This window comes from Globicephala melas, chromosome 1 (assembly GCF_963455315.2).
Source record: "Globicephala melas chromosome 1, mGloMel1.2, whole genome shotgun sequence".
NCBI lineage: Eukaryota > Metazoa > Chordata > Mammalia > Artiodactyla > Delphinidae > Globicephala > Globicephala melas.
This window is the reverse complement of record NC_083314.1, coordinates 29,424,298-29,451,253: the sequence shown is the minus strand read 5'-3', so window position 1 is coordinate 29,451,253 and position 26,956 is coordinate 29,424,298. Positions and strand designations below refer to the sequence as shown.

Here is a 26,956-nt window from a genome sequence, read left to right as displayed (position 1 = left end):
GGCTGAGTAATATTTCATTGTATATATGTGCCATATCATCTTTATCCATTCACCTGTCGATGGACACTTAGGTTGCTTCCATATCCTGGCTATTGTGAATAGAGCTGCAATGAACATTGTGGTACATGACCCTTTTTGAATTATGGTTTTCTCAGGGTATATGCCCAGTAGTGGGATTGCTGGGTCATATGGTAGTTCTATTTTTAGTTTTTTAAGGAACCTCCATACTGCTCTCCATAGTGGCTGTATCAATTTACATTCCCACAAACAGTGCAAGAGGGTTCCCTTTACTTCACACCCTCTCTAGCATCATAAAAGCAATCTTGATTAAAATAAATAAACAAACAAATAAAACATGACACAAAAGGGCTTTGAGAAGGTAACCACTGATTTGCAATTCTTTTCCACACCCAAGGAAATGAGATGTCATGCTCATCAACATTAAAAGGATAATAAATACTTTCAATACAAGTGTTCTTACAGAATTATCTCAAATCATTAAGCAATATGGGTAGCTAAGAGATAGACCCAAGCCCAGAGAAGACCATAGGATACATAGGACCAGAAGTCATTAAAAAAATCATAGGAAAGAACAACTAATACTGAGAAAAGTGAAAGTGAGCTAATTGTTTCAATGACAATGTGATTGATATTACAAAGCCTACTTGTTTTTATGGTTCTTTTCTGCCTTGGTTGCTTCACCTGCTTCAGAGGGGTGAGCACAGTGCTGCAATTGGAGCAAACAGAGATGATTTACTAGGACTGTAATCAATTACATTCTCTAGAGAGCTTCCCTTCAGGATCAGCTTTCTTTTTTAAAATTGAGATATAATTTATATATAACATTATATTAGTTTCAGGTGTACAACATAATGTTTCAATATATGTATATACTGTGAAATGATTACAATAAGTCTAGTTAATATTTGTCACCATACATAGTTACAAAATTTTTTTTTGTTTCTAATGAGGACTTTTAATATCTACTACCTCAGTATTAATAACTATAATGGCCATGCTCTACAAAGCCTACTTGTTTTTAATTGCCTAGTAATACTAACTATACATACACAAAATGCTAAAAATACATATACATAAAGAAAAAGGAACTTTTATGATCATTATTGAGACAGATTGCTACATATTAAAATGTCTTAAAATCATGATAATGAGGAGGAGGAGACAAGACAGCAGAGAAGAAGGATGTAAGTTCCCTTCTTACAGAAACACCAAAATTACAACTATCTGCTGAACAAACACCAAGAAAAAAAGCTGGAACCTACCAAAAAAGACACCTTACATCCAAAGACAAAGAAAAAGCCACAACAAGATGGTAGGAGGGGTGCAATCATGATAAAATCAATCCCATACACCCTGAGTGGGTGACCCACAAACTTGAAAATAATTATATCACAGAAATTCTCCCACGGAGTGAAAGTTCTGAGCACCATGTCAGGCTCCCCAGCCTGGGTGTCTGGCAATGGAAGGAGGAGCCCCCAGAAAATTTGGCTTTGAAGGCTAGTGGGGTTTGATCACAGGAATTCAACAGTATGGTGGAAACAGAAACTCCACTCTTGGAGGGTGCACACAGGGCCTCATGTGTACCAGGACCCAGGGAAAAGGTGGTGAAATCATAAGAGACTGGGCCAGACTTACCTGCTAGTATTAGAGGTGGGGGCTGGCTATGGCTCACTGCAGGGACAAGGACACTGATGGCAACAGTTCAGGTGAGTACTCATTGGTGTGAGCCCTCTTGGAGGCTACCATTTTCTCAACAAGACCTGGCCCCACCCAACAGCCTGTGGGCTCCATTGCTGGGATGCCTCAGGCCAAACAACCAACATGATGGGAATACAACCTGAACCATCAGCAGACAGGTCACTTAAAGTCTTCCTGATAAAACAGCCACCTGATAAACACACTGCTTGACAAGGCCCTGCCCACCAGAGGGACAAGACCCAGCTCCACCCACTAGTGGGCAGGTCCAAGTCCCTCTCACCAGGAAGCCTGCACAAGCCTCTTAGACAGCCTTATCCACAAGAGGGCAGACAGCAGAAGCAAGAAGAACTACAACACTGCAGCCTGAAGAATGGAAACCACAATCACAGAAAGTTAGACAAAATGAGATGACAGAGGACTCTGTCCCAGAAGAAGGAATAAGATAAAACCCCAGAAGAGCAACTAAGTGAAGTGGAGATAGGCAATCTACCTGAAAAAGAATTCAGAGTAATGACAGTAAAGATGATCCAAGATCTCAGAAAAAAGAGTAGAGGCACAGAGACAGAAGATAGAAGAAATGTTTAACAAAGACCTCAAAGAACTTAAGAACAAACAAACAGAGAGGAACAATACAATAACTGAAATGAAAAATACACTAGAAGGAATCAATAACAGAACAACTGAGGCAGAAGAATGGATAATTGAGCTGGAAGAGAAAATGGTGGAAATCATTGTTGTAGAATAGAATATAGAAAAAAGAATGAAAAGACATGAGGACAGTTTAAGAGACCTCTGGGACATTAAACTCACCAACATTCACATTATAGGGGTCCCAGAAGGAGAAGAGAGAAAGGGCCTGAAAAATATTTGAAGAATAATAGCTGAAAACTTCCCTAACATGAGAAAGAAAAGAGTCACCCAAGTCCAGGAAGTGCAGAGAGTGCCAGGCAGGAAGAACTCAAGGAGGAACATGACGAGACATATGAATCAAACTGACAAAAATTAAAAATAAAGAGAAAATATTAAAAGCAACAAGGGAAAAACAACAAATAATGTACAAGGGAACTTCCATAAGGTTATTGGCTGATTTCGCAGCAGAAATTCTGCAGACCAGAAGGGAGTGGCATGATATATTTAAAGTGATGAAACGGAAGAACCTACAACCAAGAAAACTACCCAGCAAAGCTCTTGTTCAGATATGATGGAGAAATAAAGCTTTACAAAAAGCTAAGAGAATTCAGCATGACCAAACCAGCTTTACAGAAATGCTAAGGGAACTTCTCTAGGCAGAAAAGAAAAGGCCACAACTAGAAACAAGAAAATTATGAATGGAAAAGTTCACCAGTAAAGGCAAACATGCAGTAAAGGTAGGAAACCATCCACACACAAATATTGGCTTGGCCAAAAAGTTCGTTCAGTGTTATGAAAAACCTGAATGAACTTTTTGGCCTGCCTAATAGTATATCAAAACCAGCAATTGTGATAAGAAGAGAGTACAAATGCAGAATATTGGAAATGTATCTGAAATTTAAGAGACCAGTAACTTAAAACTTATTTATTTAGAGACTGCTTTATCAAAACCTGATGGTAACTGCAAACCAAAAATCTACAATAGATACACACACAAAAAAGAAAAAGGAATCTAAACATGACAGTAAAGTTAGTTATCAAATCACAAGAGAAGAGACCAAAAGAGGAAGGGAAGAAAAAAGACCTATGAAAGCAAATTCAAAACAATTAACAAAATGGCAATAAGAAATACATTTCAAGAATTACCTTGAATGTAAATGGATTAACTGCTCCAACCAAAAGACATAAGTTGGCTGAATGTATACAAAAACAAGACATGCATATATGCCATCTTCAAGAGACCCATTTCAGATCAAGGACACATACAGACTGAAAGTGAGGGATGGAAAAATGTATTCCATGCAAATGGAAATCAAATAAATTTGGAGTAGCAATACTCATATCAGAAAAAATAGACTTAAAATAAAGACTGTTAAAAGAGACAAAGACAGATACTACATAATGATCAAGGGATCAATCCAAGAAGAAGACATAACAATTGTAAATATATATGCACCCAACATAGGAGCACCTCAATATATGAGGCAAATGCTAATAGCCATAAAAGGAGAAATCAACAGCAACACAATAATACTGGGGAAATTTAACACCCCACTTTCATCAATAAATAGATCATCCAGACAGAAAATCAATAAGGAAACACAGGCCTTAAATGACACATTAGAACAGATGAACTTAACTGATATTTATAGAGCATTCCATCTGAAAGCAGCAGAATACACATTCTTTCCAAGTGCTCATGGAATATTCTCCTGGATAGATCACATGCTGGGCCATAAAGCAAACGTCAAAAAATTTAAGAAAATTGAAATCATATTAAGCATCTTTTCCAACCACAATACTATGAGATCAGAAATCAACTACAAGAAAAAAACTATTAAAAAAAAAGTGGAGCCTAAACAATATGCTTCTAAACAACCAATGGATCACTGAAGAAATCAAAGAGAAAACCAAAATATACCCAGAGACAAATGAAAATGAAAACATGATGATCCAAAACATATGGGATGCAGCAAAAGCAGTTATAAGAGGGAAGTTTATAGCAATAAAATTGTACCTCAGGAAACAAGAAAATCTTAAACAAACAACCTAACCTTACATGTAAAGCAACTGGAGAAAGAAAAACAAACAAAACCCAAAGTTAGTAAAAGGACAGAAATCATAAAGACCAGAGCAGAAATAAATAAAATAGAGATGAATAAAAGAATAGAAAAAATCAATGAAACTAAAAGCTGCTTCTTTGAAAAGATAAACAAAATTGATAAAGCTTTAGCCAGACCCATCAAGAAAAAGAGGGAGAGGGCTCAAATCAATAAAATTAGAAATGAAAAAGGAAAAGCTGCAACGGACACCACAGAAATCAAAGGATGGTAAGAGACTAGTAACAGCAACTATATGCCAAGAATATGGACAACCTAGAAGAAATGGACAAATTCTTAAAGGTACAATCTCCCAAGACTGAATCAGGAAGAAATAGAAAATATGAACAGACCAATCACAGGTACTGAAATTGCAACTGTGATTTAAAAACTTCCAGCAAAGTCCAAGAACAGATGGCTTCAGAGATGAATTCTATCAAACATTTAGAGAAGAGTTAACAACTATCCTTCTGAAACTATTCCAAAAAATTTCAGAGGAAGGGACACTCCCAAACTCATTCTATGAGTCACCATCACCCTGATACCAAAACCAGACAGTTACCACAAGAAAAGAAAATTACACACCAATAACACTGATGAACATACATGCAAAAATCCTCAACAAAATACTAGCAAACATAATCCAACAATACATAAAAAGGATCATACATCATGATCAAGCTGGATTTATTCCAGAGCTTCAAGGATTTTTCAATAACCGCAAATCGATCTGTGAGATACACCACATCAACGAATTGAAGAATAAAATCCATATGATCATCTCAATAGATGCAGAAAAAGCTTTTGACAAAATTCAACACCCATTTATGTTAAAAACTCTCCAGAAAATGGGCATAGAGGGAACCTACCTCAACATAATAAAGGCCATATATGACAAACCTACAGCTAACATCATATTCAATGGTGAAAAGCTGAAAGCCTTTCCTCTAAGATCAGGAACAATACAAGGATGTCCACTCTCTCCACTTTTGTTCAACATAGTTTTGGAGGTCCTAGCCATGGCAACCAGAGAAGAAAAAGAAATAAAGAAAATCCAAATTGGAAAAGAAGAAGTAAAACTGTCACTGTTTGCAGATGACATGATACTATACATAGAAAATCCTAAAGAAACTACCAGAAAACTAGTAGAGCTCATCAATGAATTTGGTAAAGTTGCAGGACACAAAATAAATACACAGAAATCTGTTTCATTTCTACTAACAACAAAAGATCAGAAAGAGAAATTAAAGAAACAATCCCATTTACCATCGCTTCCAAAAGAATAAAATACCTAAAAATAAACCTGCAAAAGACCTGCACTCTGAAAACTATAAGATGCTGATGAAAGAAACTGAAGATGACACAATCAGATGGAAAGATATTCCATGTTCTTGGATTGGAAGAATTAATATTGTCAAAATGACTGTACTACCCAAAGCAATCTACAGATTCAGTGCAATACCTGTCAAATCACCAATGGCATTTTTCACAGAACTAGAACAAAAAATCTTATAATTTGTATGGAGACACAAAAGACCCCAAATAGCCAAAGCAATTTTGAGAAAGAAAAATGGAGCTGGAGGAATCAGGGTCCCTGAATTCAGACTATACTACAAAGATACAGTAATCAACACATACGGTACTGGCACAAAAACAGAAATATAGATCAATGTAACAGGATAGAAAGCCCAGAACTAAACCCATGCACCTCTGGTCTATTCACCTATGAAAAAGGAGGCAAGAATATACAATGGAGAAAAGACAGTCTCTTCAATACATGGTTCTGGGAAAACTGGACAGCTACATGTGAAAAATTAGAACTTTCTTTAACACCATATACAAAAATAAACCCCAAATGGATTAAAGAGCTAAATATAAGACTGGATACTATAAAACTCTCAGAGGAAAATATAGGCAGAACACTCTTTGACATAAATCGCAGCAATATCTTTTTCAATCTGTCTCCTGAAGTAATGGAAAAAAACATAAACAAGGGGGACTTAATTAAACTCAAAAGCTTTGAACACCAAAGGAAGACATAAACAAAATGATAAGATGACCCACAGAATGGGAGAAAATATTTGTAAATAATGTGACCGACAACAGATTAATCTCCGAAATTTGCAAACAGCTCATGTGGCTCAATATCAAAAAAATTAAACCAATCAAAAAATGGGCAGAAGATCTAAATAGACATTTCTCCACAGAAGACATACAAATGGCCAAGAGGTACATGAAAAGGTGCTCAGCATCACTAATTATTAGAGAAATGTAAATCAAAACTGCAATAAGATATCACCTTACACCAGTCAGAATGGTCATCATCAAAAAGTCTACAAATAGCAAATGCTGGAGAGGGGAAAAGGGAACCCTCCTACACTGTTGGTGGGAATGTAAATTGGTACAGCCACTATAGAGAACAGTAAGGAGGTTACTGAAGAAACTAAAAATTGAGCTGCCATATGACCCAGCAATCCCACTCCTGGGCATATATCCTGAGAAAAACATGGTCTGAAAGGATACATGCACCACAGTGTTCATTGCAGCACTGTTTACAATAGGCAAGACATGGAAGCAACCTAAATATCCATTGACAGATGAATGGATAAAGAAGATGTGGAACATATATACAATGGAATATTACTCAGCCATTAAAAAGAAAGAAATAATGCCTCTTGCAGCAACATGGATGGACCTGGAGATTATCATACTAACTGAAGTAAGTCAGACAGAGAAAAATATCACATGATATTGCTTACATGCAGAATCTAAAAAAAAAAAAAAGATACCAATGAACTTATTTACAAAACAGAAACAGACTCAGACTTAGAGAATGAACCTCTGGTTACCAGGGAGGAGGGGAGGGGGGAGGGATAGATCGGGAATTTGCGATTGATAGTACACACTGCTATATTCAAAACAGGTAACCAACAAGGTTCATAGCACAGGGAGCTCTGCCCAAACTCTGTAAAAACCTAAATGGGAAAATAATTTGAAAAAGAATAGATGCATGTATATGTAAAACGGAATCACTCTATTGTACACCTGAAACCAACACAAAATTGTTAATCAACAATACATCATTATAAAATAAATTTTTTTTAAATTACATTTAAAAAATCATGATGATGAATTGTTCTTTTAAGGGCATAAAGTTACATAAGACCAAGAGAGATAAAGAGGCTTCAAAGTATTTTAGAGAGTTTAAACATAATGAAGATGAAAAATTTTATGTTGCATGAATGACTCTGGTCTGAAATTCAAAAGATTTTAGCTAGCTGTATGAGCTTGAGGCTGGTGATTTAGACAGGGACAAGTCCATGTAGCATGTAGCAGACATTGTTCAGGGTTTGGATCTTCACCTTGAAATAAATAGCCACCAAAGGATTTTATGTGGGTGACTAACATAATTTGAATTACATTTAAAAAATGAAAATGTGTGGAGAATGGATTTTGGAGCAGCAAAAGTGAGAACAAAGAGACTAGTTAGATGTCTGTGGTGAATATAGTGGCATGAACTAGGGGAGTGGTAACAGTGCTGGGAATAAATATTTTGCATTTGAGAACTATCTAGGAGGTAAAATCCAGAAGATGTGAACTTTAACTGACAGAGAAGGTAAGAGATAGATGTCAAGAATGACTCCTGGCATTATAAAACTAGGTGAATATTGGTGCCATTCATTGAGAGAGGAGACATTAAAATAAAAAAGGAAAATATTTGCAATGTGGAAAGATGAAAAACTTAGAAATGTTGAGTTCAAGGTGAATCTTTGGGGTAAGGTCTTATTTGAGGGCAAACAGAACTGTTTGCTCTGTCAAAGAGGAAATCTGTTGTTTTATTCGTAGAAAAAATGAATTGACATGAAAATTACATGTAATTATTATAGATGTTTTTCACAACTCTGTCCCTTGAGTCTCTGCTCCAGCTTATTTTCAGCTACCTGTCATCAGAAGTGTTACTTGGGCACTGTAATGCACAAACACGCACACACACACTCCCCATGTTACATGTGTGCACACTTCTGTTGTTATAAGCATTTCCTGCTCAAACCAGTTATCCTTGGTATGGAGAAATTACTCTTACAATTCCTTCAAGTGAAGTTATCCCTAAATACTCAGTTCAAAAAACCTAGCTCTATTAGTAGCTATCTCAGAATACAGTTCTCTTCATAAATAAGTCCTTCTGCTAAAACTTGCTGTCACTTTCTAAAGGAGTAGGCAGTTTTAACACTCTAACTCTTGTTTGTCAAAAAGGTTGATTTTGTAATAGGAAAAAGCATAATAAAAGCTTAGCTCTGGGACAGAGGATAGAAAGGGCTAAGGATCCATATCTGAGGCTCAGAAATTCAGGCTGAGAGATAGGATCAGTCACTTGGGAGAGTTTCACATGGAGTAGGAAACACCACAAAACAAGGAGACCAAACGTTACTTCAGTCCTTGCCTCCAGCAGAATGAATTTAGGGTTGTCCTAAAGTTAGTCCCTTACCCCTCTAACTTCTGTGTTGAAAGGGCTAGTCCATTTCACTTTGGTCAAGCCTCTGGGAAGTCCATGAAAACACCTATGTAGCATTGGGGAATTGAAATATGGAAGGAATGGTACATTCTCAGGACACTGTCAGGTGTGAGGTTTCCTGACTGGATACCTCTGTTTTACCTACTCCTCAGTGCCTACCTCTTTGATCTGGGATACCACTTGTACTTTGTGGAGTCTACTCTTAATTCATTTCGATTATTCTCCTCTAAATCTAATTCATTTAGGTTGTTCATTTAGATTATTATTTTTCTTCTGGGTCATTGAGGCAGGCACATTATGATTGTTTCCATCATATGCAATTTTAAGCTTGAAATCAAGACAGAAACAGAAGATCTGCCAAACAATAATTTATTTGTCTTATTTATGTATTAGCACATACTCCTGCTAATGACATTCTGTATGACTTTAAACCATGTGGGCTATTTAGAAGGACTTCTTGGAGTGACATAATGCATATGTATAAAGAACCACTTCTTCTCCCACTTTATTGCAGAACTCAGTTGTAAAAAATAGTATGGTGTTTCCACAATAGTAGGAAATGTAGATGGAGGTTGAGATGATTTTGGTAAGAGTGAAACCATTAGTAGCTATCTCCTCTCATGAGTTCTATTGATGCTGATACAGAAAGTAGACAGCTGAGATATGACCCATTCTACAGCTTAATTCAACTGACAAGTCAACATGATGAGGTTGAACAAGTGTTATTTTGGGAAAAATCTATTTCTTGTCTTCTGGGTTTAATAAATGATTATCATAAGTATAGATTTAAATTGACATTTCCAAAATTGTTGTAGATTAGAATTCTAACTGATAAAAATGTTTATGTTATGATTAGCTCCATATATTTAATAGGAAGAGTCCTGGACCCAAGTTTAAAATACCTGTTGGGCCAGTGAAAATCTACATAAATGATCTAATAAACAGAATAACTTCTACTGAATTCCAGTTATTTTCTTCTCCCTACTTTTGCCTTTCCCCAGGCTCTGGCATGCTCTCAATGGTCATTACTGTGGATATTTTGGACAGCGAAGAATCTTTGAAATATCACAGACAAGTGATGTTATTTTGCCTTGTGATGTTAATGAATATCCCATAGAAATAAAAGAAGAAAGCAAGTTCACAGAGAAGAAGCAAAAATATGAATATCCTCTGGTATTTGACCGGCAAAGGTAAGAGCATTTGGTTTCCCGAAGATGAAATTAAACTACATGATACTGTGATACATAGGATTTAATCAAACAAAGACCAAAGAGGCAATTGCTTAAGCAAAGGCACTAAACAGTGAAAGACTATGTTAATCTTTCAAGGCTTGGAGTCCAGGGAGTAATTAGGGAGGATATAGTAGGAAATAAAATGAGAAAAGTCTATAGGGGCCAAAGCACAGTAAGACTTTTATGGGCCAACATAAGGATTTTTAACTTTACGGAAATCACTGTGACAGAATACCTAAGGGGAAGAGCAGGTCTGAAGAAAAAGGTGGTAAGTTTGGTTTTGGACAGGTTTAAGTCTGAGGTGTTTGTGGGACTTCCAAGTGGATATATTTAATGAGCAGTGAGATCTGTTTGGAGCTCCCAAAAGAGGTCAGACTTATAGGTAAAGATTTTGGTGTCATCAGCATAGTAGTATTTTCAATGTGGAAAAGTCACTTATGTCCTGTGTATAGAGTGAGGGAAAAAAAAAAAACAGAAAACTGAGGAAGAAATCAAGAAATAGCCTGTAAAGAGCAGGCCAAGGAAGAAAAAACAGTGAAAAACATTAAGAAGGAGTAGCCAACATGTTGAAAGTCATAAACAAGTGGTGTGATGGAAATCAAGGGAGGAGAGAATAAGAAAAGTGGTAGAGAGGACACCTTTGTAGAATGTGGCAGTGAAGGTCACATAGGACAAGAGAACAGTAAACACTGGTTTGGGCATGTCTGTCAGCTGAAAGGTCACTGATGATTCTAGAGAGTAAAATTTCAAAGAGTGATGGGTAAAAATTCACATTGTCTTGGTTGAGAAATAAATAAGAGACATGAGGTGATGACAGTATAGATTACTTTGCAAGGAAGTCAAATAGCTGTAAGGATGAAGAATAGTTTGTTTCATGTGTTTGATTGTTTGTGGGGGAGACTTGAGCATGCTTAAAGGCATAGGGGAGGGAGGATAGTCCTCCAGTAAAGAATAAAATATTGGTCAAAATGTGTTTTATGCTTTTGCAAAGCTCAGTCCTGGTTTTGACCATGGCTGAATCTTTGTTATAATGGAAGAGATTGGTGCTCATTTGAGCTTTCAACATCAGCAAAGCTCAGACCTAGATTATAGATGTCTAAATGTCTAGCCCTCACAGGACCAGACTGCCTAGACTGGTAATATCCAGCAGACCAGAGCTGGAATAGCTGACAAGATGAGTCCAAAGTGTGAAGAATCAGAGAGGACTGTCTTAAATAAGGTCTTTTAGGGAAATCCTAAGTGGGTCAAAGCTGGGGAGACACAATGCCGTCATCTAGTCCAAAAGTTGGTAGAATGGCTGTAAATAGGAATTGAAGCTGAGTCACAAACCACACAGAATGTGGTGCAAAACAGGAACAGTTTGGGAACAATTAACAAGGGTTCCAAATGACTGCCAAAATCCCACTGCAGTGTTCAAGGCTTGCCTTAGCTGGGCAGTAAGGAACACTGGGGAAGAAGTCTGGCTAAAATGTAAGAGGTGGTATAGTAGAGCCAAGACTCATCAGGATATGATAAAGTTCACCAAGCAAAGTTGATCAATCTCCTCAGGTAATTGCTGAGCCTTGAGCATCCATGTATCTTAGTACTGAAAACACTATATTCTAATTTTGTTAATATGTATTCCTTCATTATTCTCTGAGTTCCTTGAGGACAAGAACCATGTTTTATACATCTTTATATACCCAGTTCTTAGTTCAGTACTTAGCACAAAGTAGGCACTCAAAAGATATTGTGGAACAAAAAAAGAATGACTAGTGGAGAACATTACAAGCAGACGCAAGAGATATAAATGATAGATACAGAAGTTTGAAATGATATGATATATTTGGGATAGCTTAAAGTAGGATATGTGTTCACATTTTGTTATAAGTAAATAATTATGTCTTGTGTAGCAAATCAGGCCTTCTTCTGTACAAGTACTGCATTTTAGAACATACTACTTATTATCTTTAAAAAATGTTTTAATACTTGGTTATAACTTTTAAAATATATGCATCAGTAAGTGTTAACTATAGTGGGAGCTGACCTGAGTCACAAAAAAAATCAAACTTTGGTTTTATACCAGAGATTTCCTCATCCTTACTATACTGTTCTTTTCCCCCCCCCCAATGGCTATTAATGAATTTAACTACATGGAATGTTCAGGTTTAGTAGACATCTCTGTGGTTTCTTCGGAGGGAAATCTGGGAAGCCAAGTGGAATAAGAGTTAAGTGCAAAGGTCACATGGTTAGGACTGGTGCCATGGGAGCCAAGAGAATTTGGAGGCCCAGACAAAGAAGTACATGATGGATACTTGCTGATTAGGCAGAAAATAAAAGGCGTGGGCATGTCCTTAACTGTTTTTGTGTGTATGTGTGTATGTGTATCTTTATATGCAGATGGGAAAAAATGAGCTCGATGTCTTTGCTCTTCAAGCGTACACCTCCTAAGGCCTTTGAAGTGGAACATGATTTTAAGTATTTTAACTCTCTTTCTTCTCCCAAGGTAACCTTAAAAAACAAACAAACAAAAACTTTTGCTTTTGCTTTTTTGAATTTAGATGTGCCCAGTGTATTCGTTTTCTATCGCTGCTGTTACATATCCCTGCAAACTTGGTGGCTTAAACAATACAAATTAGTTATTTCACAGTTCTGTAGATCAAAAGTCTGACTCTGGTTTTACTGGTGTTGCCAGAGCTGTTTCCTTTCTGGAGGCTCTAGGGGAGAATCTCATACTCCTTAGTTTGTGGTCCCCTTCCTTCATCTTCAAAGCCAGAAATGTTGCAACTCTCTGCCCATTCTTCTGTGGTCACATGTCTCTCTGACCAGTGGGAAATATTCTCTGCTTTTAAAAATTCCTGTGACTAGATTGGGCCCACCTGGATAATCCATCACAAGGTTCTTAACCTTAGCCACATCTGCAAAGTCTCTTTCGCCAAGTGAGGCAATATATTCACAGATTCCAGGTGAGAGGAGTAGGGTGCGAATATCTTCGGTTACCATTATTCTGCTTATCACAGATAGACACACTTTTCTTCCGTGCAGAAACAGGAGAGAAATGTACACTGTTATTTATTCTATTTCAATTTCTAAAATTTCTAAAAAACGGATATAGCATGAGTCTTTAGGCTAAGGTCTGGCATTAATTAATTAAAATGGATTTCCTCAAGATTTTCAACAATACAAACCAAACTTATCTCCCATTTCTAACCTACAGTTGCCCAACCCTCTGTAAATCAGACTAATTGTTGTTTTCCTGAACATTTTTCTCAGTATTCTATCCCTATAGTCCACCTGGTCTACCCTTGCCATATCCATGATCTCTCTCTGTCAAAGTCCATCCTACTCTGTAACTGACAATGTATTAGTATCCAGAATAGGAAAAAATCAGTAAGTAGAAAAGGTAGTCCAATTTAAAAAAGAGTCAAATACTTGAATAGATGCTTCACAAAAGGAAAAAAAATTACCAATAAATACATGAAAAGATGCTCAGCCTCATTAGTAATCATGGAAATGCACATCAATAATATTATAAGATAGCATTTTACAGCCACCAACTTGGCAAATATCAAAAAGTCTGACAATTGGTGTGCATTTGGAACAATCAGAACAATAATCTGCTAGTGGAAATAGTGTAAACTGCTAGAATCACTTTGGAAAATTATGTGACAGGCATTATCTAGTAAAGTTGAAAATAAGCATACTCTGCTGAGTAGAAATTCTTGAGCATGTGTTTGGGAGGCAGGAACAAGAGAGCTCAGAGCAGTATTGTTTGTAACAGCAAAAACCTGAAAGCAGCCTAAATGCTCATCAACAGTATAACTGGTAACTAAATTATGGCATATTTATAAATTGAAATACTATGGCACAGTAAAACTAAATGAACTAGAATAGCACTCACCTACACAAATGAGTGTTTGAGACATACTATTGAATGAGAAAAGTTTTGCATAAGAATACATACATAGCGATTTCATTTAGATAAAAATAGAGGAGAGGAAAAACTAAATAAAATATTGTTTTGGCAAAAAGCATAAAAGGTAAAATTGTATAAATAAAAGCAAGAGAATTAAGAATATAACATTCAGATTATGTTTGAGAGCAGATGAAAAGGACTGGGAATGGCACACTGAAAACCTCAAAGTTGAGGGTATTGTTCCAATTTGTAAAACAGAGCAGTGTTCATTATGTCATTATTCTTTCACAGCATCAACTTCATGTTTAATAAATATTTAACACTTTCCAAATGAAACAATTTTTATAAACCCTAGCTTTCTGTCCAAACGGAACTCAGTTTCTCCCAGAGGACAGGCTGACAGGCAGGAAAGGGACTGGCTGTGGAATGTAACAGACTTAGGTTTAATCTTAGATGTTATTTTCTCTAATAACTAATAATCTAATCCTTCAAAGAGTTCTTGTGAGGATTAAATGAGAAAATATATATGAGGTACATCGTAGGTACTCAATAAATGTTAATTCCACTTTTCCCAAAGGCCCCAATCTCTTCTTGCTTTGTGTCTCATAACATGTTCACTTACCATGTTCTACACTGAACTAGAATTATTGGTATACTTACTCTTGCTTCTCACCTCCACCAATAAATCATAAGCTCTTTATGGGCAAAGATACATGTATAGCATATAAAAATTCCTCAATTTTGTTGAATAGCACAACCTAAAAATAAAGATTGGTATTCACTTTTAATATTTTCTTCCAATTTGAAGAGATAAATTTTTAAGTAATTTAACTGAAATATTAAATAAATTTGGGGAAGTCTTTAGAAATGTTTTAAAGCTCTTGAAACAACTGAATGCCCTCTTCTTACCACACCTTTATCTTCTCAGTTTGTTGGTAAAATAACAAAGAGTTAATGCTTGAGGTAAAATACCTTTTACTAAGGAATCTCTGATTTCTACTAGCAATTTTGTTTTGCCCATTCCTTTTCATTCTCAATTGTGTAATATTTATCAATTCACTTCTTTTCTCTTAATTTCTTTTTGACATATTGTTATTAGTAATAATAAAACAATAGTACTAACTCACATTTAAGTAGCACATCACTATGTGCATTTGATCCTCATAACTCATCAACAGGGAGAGAATTTGCTTAAGATCATGCAGCTAGTAAGTGACAGAATTTGAATCCAGGAATTTTGCCACTGATGTAATGTGCCCTTTTGCTTAAACATTCACTCCTCTGCTTTGCAGATTCGAAGACATGCCTTGGAAGGTTTCATGACTGAAAACAGAGAGGCAGGGATTGTTTTTGGTTCTCTGCCTATATATAGGGTGAGTTGGAGGTATCTAAGAGTAGAGTGGTTACAGAACAATAGGGAATCTGACATCTCATCCCTGACCCTGGGCTAAAAAGCAAGGTTGGAGAAAATCACATAACCAAGCAGAATGATGCTTCCATAAACATGTTGTGTCCGATCCCAGAGAAGTCTTCAGTTCTGTTTGTCAATGGCCTTGACCACTTGTCTCTGTCATTCCACACTAAACAATACTACAGAAAACTATTTCAAACTTTACCCTGGCTCTTCATCACCTAGAGGATAAAATCCAGATGCCTTTAGCCTGGCATACCAACCTCTCATGATCTGATCTCTGCCTGAACTGTATAACCCCACTTTCCACCACATTCTCCCACGTACCCTATACTCCAGCTATGCTAAATTACTTACCATTCCTTAAGTATCACTGTTCTTTCCTCTTCTGTGACTTTGCCTGTGCTGCCCCTCTGCCCATAACTCATCTACCACTTGTTTCCCTCCAAATCCCTATTCATCCTTCAAGTCTCCAACCCAGATAACCTGTTAAATTAAAGAATTAACCAAGAATAATAAACCAAAGACAAAATATTACAACTTAATCTTAACCTATTGTTTCTTAAAATGTTAATTCTCTTTCCCAAGAACATGTTGATACCTATTACAGGTATCAAACACTTAAACTACAGATGATGCTAAGGGTAAAGTATCAGAATTAATAGTGGGCTCCTGGGAAGGTGGGTATATTTTAAAGCAGTTGAATCTTCTCACTCCCTATCCCCCACCCTTGAATTCACATTACAGAAGTTAGCACTTTAAGTATGTCTAACTCCTTGTTTATGGCTTCTAGGTACCAAGCCCCACTAGTCTAAGATTTCTTCCACTAATTGGTTCAGAGGCACAAAGGGACTTTTCAGATGGCATTCCAGGAAAGAAGAAGGGAAGCCATGTTCAACATGAAAGAGTGAGTTAGTACTTAGAATTCCATAGTGTATCCCATTTCTGTTTGGATTGTTTCTTATTTCTGGGTCTAAAATTATCTCAGTTCCTACTTGGTTTACAAATATTCCAGGATGCATGTGTTTTATCTTAGTGAGATGGAAATCATGAATTTCCTGGACAGACAGAAAAATCAAACAAGACCTCTGAGCCTGAAAAAGTAAAACTTTCTGAGAGCTAATGTCAGACTTAGGTTCACTGACTAATTTTAAAAGCTAGGCAGTATGACATGACATATCTGAGGGCTGTGTAGCCATCCTTGCTTCCTAACATTATTGTACCTGCCTGAAGGAGCCAAGACATCAGTAAGTTTCTGGCTTACCAGCCAAGTCAAGGAGAATGCTTTCCACATACTGGGTTGGCCAAAAAGTAAAAGTAAAGTCTTACAGAAAACCCCGAAGAAACTTTTTGGCCACCCCAATATTAGTAGGAAAACTAACACAAAACTTTACAGTTTACATAGTATTTTTATAAATGATTCTTTTGATTTTCACAAAAATCACACAAAGTGTTATACCCATTGTAGAATTGGAAAAAAGTGGAGCCAGAAGGGAGGTTAAGTGACTTGCCAAGATCACATAAAATTAAGTGATAACCTGAGGCCAACATTTTACTCCAAATTTCATGCTCATTCTCTTAAACCAAACAGCCTAAAAAACTCAAACCTTAAAACTCTTCTACTAGTTCTAGGAAGTTTATATAAGCCTAACTTAAAATGTGGTCATTTATCTAGTTATTAAAATTGATCAAAAATTAAGAGGAAGATCTAATATATAGTAATTTTTATTTTTATTATTTTTATTTTTTGGCCACACCACATGGCATGTGGGAACTTAGTTACCCAACCAGGGATCAAACCTGTGACCCATGCAATGGAAGCACAGAGACCTAACCACTGGACCACCAGGGAATTCCCTTATTTTTATTTATTTATTTATTTAAATTTAACAAATTACTTTTCTAATTAAGTTGACATATTTTTTTAAATTAATTAATTAATTTATTTATTTTTGGCTGTGTTGAGTCTTTGTTTCTGTGTGAGGGCTTTCTCTAGTTGCAGCGAGTGGGGGCCATTCTTCATTGTGATGAGCGGGCTTCTCACTGTCACAGCCTCTCTTATTGCGGAGCACAAACTCCAGATGTGCAGGCTCAGTTGTTGTGGCTCACGGGCCTAGTTGCTCCGCGGCATGTGGGATCTTCCCAGATCAGGTCTCGAACCCGTGTCCCCTGCATTGGCAGGCAGATTCTCAACCACTGCGCCACCAGGGAAGCCCTATTTTTATTTTTAATTTTTATTTTGTATTGCAGTATAGTTGATTTACATTGTTGTGTTAGTTTCAGGTGTACAACAAAGTGATTAGCTTACACATATACATATATCTATTCTTTTTCAGATTCTTTTCCCAAATAGGTTATTCCAGAGTATTGAGTAGATTTCCCTGTGCTATACAGTAGGTCCTGGTTGATTATCTATTTTATAGATAGTAGTGTGTATATGTTAATCCCAACCTCCTATTTTCTCTCTCCCCACAACCTTTCCCATTTGGTAACCATAAGTTTGTTTTCTAAGTATGTGAGTCTGTTTCTGTTTTGTAAATAAGTTCATTGGTATCTTTCTTTTTAAATTCTGCATATAAGTGACATCATATGATATTTCTCTTTCTCTATCTGATTTACTTCACTTAGTATGATAATCTCCAGGTCCATCCATGTTGCTGCAAAAGGTATTATTTCTTCCTTTTTAATGGCTGAGTAATATTCCATTGTATATATGTACCACATCTTTATTCATTCATCTTTCAATGGATATTTAGGTTGCTTCCATGTCTTGGTTATTGTAAACAGCACCACAATGAACATTGGGGTGCATGTATCCTTTTGGACCATGTTTTTCTTGGGATATATGCCCAGGAGTGGGATTGCTGGGTCATATGGTAGCTCTATTTTTAGTTTCTTAAGGAACATTCAGACTGTTCTCCATAGTGGCTGTAACAAAGTTACATTCCCACCAACAGTGTAGGAGAGTTCCCTTTTCTCCACGCCCTCTCCAGCAGTTATTGTTTGTAGACTTTTTGATGATGTCCATTCTGACTGGTGTGAGGTGATATCTCACTGTAGTTTTGATTTGCATTTCTCTAATAATTAGTGATGTTGAGCATCTTTTCATGTGCCTCTTGGCCATCATTATGTCTTCTGTGGAGAAATGTCTATTTAGGTCTTCTGCCCATTTTTTGATTGGTTTGTTTAATTTTTTGATATTGAGCCGCATGAGCTGTTTGTAAATTTTAGAGATTAATCCATTGTCAGTCACACTGTTTGCAAATATTTTTTCCCATTCTGTGGGTCATCTTATCATTTTATTTATGGTTTCATTTGCTGTGCAAAAGCATTTGAGTTTAATTGTCTCATTTGTTTATTTTTTGTTTTTTTTCCATTACTCTAGGAGGTGGATCAAAAAAGATACTGTGGTGATTTATGTCAAAGTTGGTTCGCCTACATATTCCTCTAACAGTTTTATGGTATACAACCTTACATGTAGGCCTTTAATCTGTTTTGAGTTTATTTTTAGCTAGGGCTTCCAAAACTATGTTGAATAAAAGTGGAGAGAGTGGACATCCTTGTCTTGTTCCTGATCTTAGAGGAAATGATTTCAGCTTTTCATCTTTAGGCACAATGTTAGCTGTGGGTCTGTCATATATGGCCTTTATTATGTTGAGGTAGTTTCCCTCTATGCCTCTTTCTGGAGAGTTTTTATCATAAATGGGTGTTGAATTTTGTCAAAAGTTTTTTCTGCATCTACTGAGATGATCATATGGATTTTATTCTTCATTTTGTTAATGTGGTGTATCACAATGTTCAATTTGCAGATATTGAAAAATCCTTGCATCCCTGGAATAAATCTCACTTGATCATGGTGTATGATCCTTTTAATGTATTGTTGGATTCACTTTGCTAGTATTTTGTTGAGGATTTTCGCACGTATGTTCATCAGTGATATTGGCCTGTAATTTTCTTTTCTTGTGGTAACTTTGTCTGGTTTTGGTATCAGGGTGATGGTAGACTCATAGAATGAGTTTGGGAGTGTTCCTTCCTCTGAGATTTTTTGGAATAGTTTCAGAAGGATAGGTGTTAACTCTTCTCTAAATGTTTGATAGAATTCACCTCTGAAGCCATCGTTCTTGGACTTTTGTTTGTTGGAAGTTTTTAAATCACAGTTGCAATTTCAGTACCTGTGATTGGTCTGTTCATACTTCCTATTTCTTCCTGGTTCAGTCTTGGGAGATTTACCTTTCTAAGAATTTGTCCATTTCTCCTAGGTTGTCCATTTTATTGGCATATAGTTGCTGGTACTAGTCTCTTATGATCCTTTGTATTTCTGTGGTGTCCATTGTAACTTCTCCTTTTTCATTTCTAATTTTATTGATTTGAGCCCTCTCCCTCTTTTTCTTGATGGGTCTGGCTAAAGCTTTATCAATTTTGTTTATCTTTTTAAAGAACCAGCTTTTAGTTTCATTGATCTTTTCTATTCTTTTCTTCATTTCTATTTCATTTATTTCTGCTCTGGTCTTTATGATTTTTGTCCTTTTACTAACTTTGGGTTTTGTTTGTTCTTCTTTCTCCAGTTGCTTTACGTGTAAGGTTAGGTTATTTAAGATTTTTCTTCTTTTGTGGGGTACAATTTTATTGCTATAAACTTTCCTCTTAGAACTTCTTTTGCTGTGTCTCATAAGTTTTGGATCATCATGTTTTCATTTTCATTTGTCTCTGGGCATTTTTTTATTTCTTCTTTGATTTTTTCAGTGATCCACTTGTTGTTTGGTAGCATATTGTTTAGCCTCCACCTGTGTTATTTTTTTTTTGTACTTTTTTTCTTGTGGTTGATTTCTAGTCTCAAAGTGTTTTGGTTGGAAAAGATGCTCGATATTATTTCAATTTTCTTAAATCTATGAAGGCGTTTTTATGGCCCAGCATGTGATCTATCCAGGAGAATATTCCATGTGCACTTGAAAAGAATGTGTATTCTGCTGCATTTGGATGGAATGCTCTATAAATATCAATTAAGTCTATCTGTTCTAATGTGTCATTTAAGGCCTGTGTTTCTTTATTGATTTTCTGTCTGGATGATCTGTTCATTGATGAAAGTGGGGTGTTAAAGTCCCCCACTATTGTTTATTTATTTATTCATTTATTTATTTTTTGGCTGCATTGGGTCTTAGTTGCGCTGAGGTTAGTTGCGCTTAGTTCGCTGAGGCATGCGGGGTCTTTTGTTGCGGCGTGCGGGCTTCTCTCTAGTTGTGGCATGCGGGTTTTCTCTTCTCTACTTGTGGTGCACAGGCTCCAGAGCATGTGAGCTCTGTAGTTTGCAGCACACAGGCTCTCTAGTTAAGGCATGCTACCTCAGTAGTTGTGGCATGTGGGCTTAGCTGCCCTGCAGCATGTGGGATCCTAGTTCCCCAACCAGGGCTTGAATCTCTGTCCCCTGGATTGGAAGGCAGATTCTTTACTACTGAACCACCAGGGAAGTCCCCCAACCCACTATTATTTTGTTACTGTTGATTTCTCCTTTTATGGCTGTTAGCATTTGCCATATATATTGAGGTGTTCCTATGTTGGGTGCATCTATATTTACAATTGTTATGTCTTCTCTTGGACTGATCCCTTGATCATTATGTAGTGTCCTTCTTTGTCTCTTATAGCAGTCTCTATTTTAAAGTCTATTTTGTCTGATATGAGTATTGCTACTCTAGCTTTCTTTTGATTTCCATTTGCATGGAATATCTCTTTCTATCCCCTCACTTTCAGTCTGTATGTGTCCCTAGATCTGAAGTGGGTCTCTTATAGAATGCATATTTTTGAGTCTTGTTTTCCTATGCATTCAACCAGTCTAAGTTCTCTGGCTGAAGCATTTAATCCATTTATGTTTAAGGTAATTATCGAAATGTATGTTCCTGTTGCCATTTTGTTAATTGTTTTGGATTTACTTTTGTAGATCTTTTTTCTTCCCTTCCTCTTTTGGTCTCTTCTCTGGTGATTTAAAGACTATCTTTAGTGTTGTGTTTGGATTCCTTTTTCTTTTTTGTTTGTATATCTATTGTAGATTTTTGGTTTGCAGTTATCATCAGGTTTTGATATAGCAGTCTCTATATAAACAAGATTGTTTTAAGTTACTGGTCTCTTAAATTTCAGATGCATTTCCAATATTCTGCACTTGTCCTCTCCTCTTATCATGATTGCTCATTTTGATATCATATTTGTGTGTGTATGATTTCCTACCTTTACTGTATGTTTGCCTTTAATGGTGAGCTTTTCCACTTGTAATTTTCTTGTTTCTAGTTGTGGCCTTTTCTTTTCTGCCTAGAGAAGTTCCTTTAGCATTGGTTGTAAAGCTGGTTTGGTGGTGCTGAATTCTCTTACCTTTTGCTTGTCTGTAAAGCTTGATTTCTCCATCATATCTGAACAAGAGCCTTGCTGGGTAGAGTTTTCTCGGTTATAGTTTTTTCCCTTTTTCCCTTTAAACCTATATATAGGTTTAACTATATCATGCCACTCTCTTCTGGTCTACAGAGTTTCTGCTGTAGAAACTTATGGGGATCCCCTTGTATGTTATTTGTTGCTTTTTTCTTGTTGCTTTTAATATTTTCTATCTTTCTTTTTGTCAATTCGATTAATATGTGTCTCACTGTGCTCCTCCTTGGGTTTATCCTGCCTGGGACTCTCTGCACTTCCTGGACTTGGCTGACTGTTTCACATATTAGGGATGTTTTCAGCTATTATCTCTTAAAATAGCTTTTCTGGCCCTTTCTTTCTCTTTTCTCCTTGTGGGACACCTATAATGTTAATGTCTGTGCATTTAATGTTCTCCTAGATGTCTTAAACTGTCCTCATTTCTTTTCATTCTTTTTTTTTTATTATTATTCTGTTCTGTGACAGTGATTTCCACCAGTCTGTCTTGCAGCTCACTAATCCATTTTTTCTGCCTCATTTATTCTGCTATTGATTCCTTCTGGTGTATTTTTCATTGCAGTTATTGTATTGTTCAAATCTGTTTGTTTTTTCTTTATGTCTTCTAGCTCTTTGTTAAACATTTCTTGTATCTTTTTGGTCTACTCCTCCATTCTTTTTCGAGATCTGGCATGATCTTTACTATCATTACTCTGAATTTTTGGGTGGGTATGTTGCCTATCTCCACTTCACTTAGTTGTTCTTCTGAGGTTTTATCTTGTTCTTTCATCTGGAACATATTCCTCTACCATCTCATTTTGTCTAGCTTTCAGTTTGCAGTCTCCATTCTGTAGGCTGTAGGACTGTAGTTCCTCTTGCTTCTGATGTCTGCTCCCTGGTGACTGAGTCTGTTCTAAGAGGCTTGGGCAGGTTTCCTTGTGGGAGGGACCAGTGCCTATCCTCTGGTCAATGGAGTTGGGTCTTGTCCCTCTGGTGGCCAGGGCTGTGTCAAGGGGTGTGTTTAGAGGGGGCTGTGGTCTCAGGAAGACGTTAGGCAGCCTGTGTGCTGATCGGTGGGGCTTTGTTCCTGCCCCATTGTTTGTTTGACCTGAGACATCCCAGCACTGGAGCCTATGGGCTGTTGGGTGGTACCAGGACTTGGTGTCAAAATGGCAGCCTCCAGGAGAGCTCATGTCCATGAATATCTCCCAGTACCTCTGCCACCAGTGTCCTTGTCCCCACAGTGAGCCACAGCCTTCTCCACTTCCCCAGAAGACCCTCCAAGGCCAGCTAGTAGGTCTGGCCCAGGTTCCTATGAAGTCATTGCTTTTTTCCCCTGGGGTCCTGGTGCACACAAGACCTTGCGTTTGCCCTCCAAGAGTTGAGTTTCTGTTTCCCCCAGTCCTGTGGAGTTGCTGTGATCAAATCCCATTTGCATTCAAAGCCAAATGCTCTTGGGGATCCTCCTCCTGATGCCAGACCCCCAGGCTGGGATGCCTGATGTGGGGCTCAGAACTCTCACTCCTGTGGGAAAACCTCTGTGATTTAATTATTTTCCAGTTTGTGGAAAGTATGGTATTTGATTGTATCACAGATGCACCCCTCCTACTGTCTCATTGTGGCTTTTTTGTCTTTGAAATGAAAGTAGAGTATCTTTTTGGTAGATTCCAGGTTTTTTGTTGATGGTTTTTCAGCAGTTAGTTGTGATTTTGATGTTTTCATGAGAAGAGGTGAGCTTAGGTACTTCTACTCCACCATCTTGCTTCCTCTCTGACAAATTTAGACACCTCTTGATCTAAATTTTGAAACCAAACAAGCTTAACTTTTTATATGCATGTTTTCTAAAAATATCTAATTCAAAACTAACAATTTTTCTCATTTGTGGGATCATCACTTGATTTTATTTTTTTATAAGACAATGGACTCATGATATTAATATTACAACAACCTAACAAGCTTCTTTGTTTTCTTTTATTTTAACCAACCCCCAACCCTTTGCAGATTAGACAGAGAATCGCAAGAATGGATAATTCCAGAGTTAAGTAGTTCTAAAGCCTTTGCTCTTCCACCATGAGCTGCTGGAGCCTCACCTCCTATTTTTTTTTAACACATTTTTACCCAGGAGGCACACAGGGTAGCTAAGTAAATAACTAAACTTTCTTCCTTTAATCCTTTAGGAGGATTAAAATCTTCATAAAAATTAGTGGTACAGATTGACTCTAAAAAATTGTGTTTGTCATATAATGCAGTTACTAACTGACCTGTCCTTTATTTCACAGGTACAACGGAGGAGAAGTCTGAAAGGAAATCTTGTCCCACAGATAAACTTGACTTCTTCTTTCTTCCCAGCTATCCCCAAGTAAAGAGAGAAAAATCAGAAGTGGCTGCTGTTGCCTGAGCTGCACTTCAAATGGCAAGGTCTCAGTGATACTCCAGTCTTTATTTCAGGATGAAAGTGAGGGTCTATCAGATATTGTCACCAACCTCTGTATCCTCAGGCCATCCTATTGATGGAAAAGATTACTCAGGGTCTTCAGATGGTCTCATCTCTGAATACCATGCAAGCAGCAACATCCAGTTGGCCAGCTTCTTTCATACATGGAAATCCACTTACTGAATAAGGAATATTTCTTATTTACTGTCAGAAAAATGACTCATAAAGAAACAAATAAAATCAATAGCATAAGTAGATCTAAAATAATATGGTTATCAATGACTTGTTTTCCACCTCCCCCCATTGTTCACCCTAATTTATAACCAGAATTATTATCAGAATGTACGCAGTAAGAGTAAAATTACTTATGTGTCATGCTATGTGCAGTATAAAGAGAATTATTTTTAAAAAGAAAAATGTGCCAGTCAAGCCTCTAGCTATTTGTCTTTTTCATTTAGAGAAATGTCATATGGAAGAAAATGCTCAGAGTTTCTTAGATAAAGTCAGAAGTTATTTGCATTTAGACTATAAATGACTCCAGATAATAGAACTTGAATGGTTATCTGCAGTTGCTGGGGTTCATCTTTTACTGATACCTTTATTAATTGATTCTGATATTTTGATCAAATGATTAATTTCACCATTGGATACTCATGTAAAAAATGAAAGCATCTACATTTGATCAATAATAAATGAGATTTTAAATAAGTCAAAGACATGAGGAAGTATCAAGAATTGAAGCCTGAAGACTGGCTGACCCAAATCATTTTGGGAAAAATATTTGTGGTTCTAAGTAATAAAAGCATTCCTGTGTCAAGGGTTAGTCTACTTTCCCCAAAGCACAAGTCTACGTGGGAAGAAAAAACTATGGTCCCTGAACATTTGATACTGCCTTTACATTCTAGGAAGTGTTCTATAATTCTTAAATCCCAACAACTTTGGGAAGCTAAGCAAATTTTTTATTCATATGGATCTTATTCATATGAATAAAAAATTTTACTTTTTTATGTTTATTTATAGACATGTACTAATTTTTATTGTTCATAGGAATCTAATCATTTTTCCTACTGATTTCTTTTCTTTTAACTTTTTTCTTCACTTATTTTAATTACATTCAAAACTAAAGTTCCAACAGAAAATATTGAACATTAAGGTTTTTTAATTTTTTAAAAATAATTTGTATCATTCACTCAAATGAAAGAAGAGACTCCTGCAAAAACAGAATATAGTTATGGGAAATTGGCCCTAAATACCTAAGAAAGCCAGGAGATTTTTTTCCTTTAATTGATGTATAATTGACATATAATATTATATTAGTTTCAGGTGTGCAATAAAATGATTCAACATTAGTATATTTTGTGAAGTGATCTCCAGATTAAGTCTAATTAACATCCATCCCCATATGTAGTTACATTTATTTTTTTCTTGTGATGAGGACTTTTAAGATCTACTCTCTGGGGAGTACATGGGGGAGCAGCTGGAGTGCAGGCACCTGAGGGTTGCTGAGGAATAAAAAAAGCAAACAAAAAGCAGAGATCTACTCTCAGCAACTTTCAAATATACAACACAGTATTATTAATTATAGTCACAGTGTTATACTTTACATCCCAATGACTTATTTATTTTATAACTGGAAGTCTGAAACTTTTAACCTCCTTTATCCATTTTGCCCCAGACTACTCTTTATAAAAAAAAAAATTCTAAAAGTAACAAGAAAATTCAAAGGAGTTTATGAAAATGATCTCATTTCCTGCCTCTCAATCTCAGTTGTAAAAGAAGGCCATTTCATCCCTAGGCATACATTTCCTAGAATGAGACAATATTGAATACCCTGCCATGCACTCAATTCCTTTAATGTGGCATTCAAGGCCCTAAATTAGCATCCCTCTCCTTTTTTGACTGAGGAATTCTCTCAAACCTCTTTTAACAGAAATATACAATTCCTTGACCCTCATAATTAAAAAAAATATTTTGGAATTTTTGCACATTATGTAATAAATGATTGTATTTTAGTCAGTATAATGTTAAGAATAGCAGTATAACTAATTATGTGATTATAATAATTTTAAATGATACACAAAATATGTAGAAAAATTTTGTCTTTTCCCTCACTTATCAAATGAGAGGCCGAGTAAATTAATCATTTAAGAAAAGGCTTGACTTGTTGACAAATAAATAAGAATATTTTATTTTAGCGTGGAGTTAAAATATTTACTAAAACATAAGGTAATGATTTCTGCCTCAGGTGATGGTAGACTATGTAGTTTGGACCAATCACTCCCACTGAAGACAACTAAGAAACAAGGACAAAATAAAGAAATCTCTATGAAGGCATCTGATCACAAATAGGATGGTGAAGCATGAATGTACCAGATTCTAGGGGAGGACTGAGGCTCAACTTTTGAAGCTAATTTTCTCCTGTAAGCATGTGGTGATTCAAGAATGGAAGGTTAAGTGGCTAAGGAGTTGAAGTGATAATTAGGGCTAAAGAGACAGGGAAAGGAATCCAGACCCCATCAAGGTATAATCCCCTCTGGCTTTGGGTTGAGGCTCCAAAAACCTGCATATTAGAAATAAGAGTGACATAAAGTTAAACAGATCTTCACTGGGACTACAGTTCTGCCTCCAGATATTTTAAT

At 36.4% G+C, this 26,956-nt stretch overlaps 1 protein-coding gene across 1 annotated transcript in view; it reads left to right on the top strand.

The window, feature by feature from the left end:
- Positions 1–24,246, top strand: part of WDR64 (WD repeat domain 64) — a 149,822-nt gene extending 125,576 nt beyond the window's left edge. Inside the window, exons 24-28 of the mRNA XM_030868587.2 lie at positions 9,963–10,151; positions 12,573–12,678; positions 15,381–15,461; positions 16,293–16,406; positions 24,163–24,246. Coding sequence (XP_030724447.2) covers positions 9,963–10,151; positions 12,573–12,678; positions 15,381–15,461; positions 16,293–16,406; positions 24,163–24,246 — 574 coding nt within the window. The remainder of the gene's footprint in view (positions 1–9,962; positions 10,152–12,572; positions 12,679–15,380; positions 15,462–16,292; positions 16,407–24,162) is intronic.
- The last annotated feature ends 2,710 nt before the right edge of the window (positions 24,247–26,956 follow it).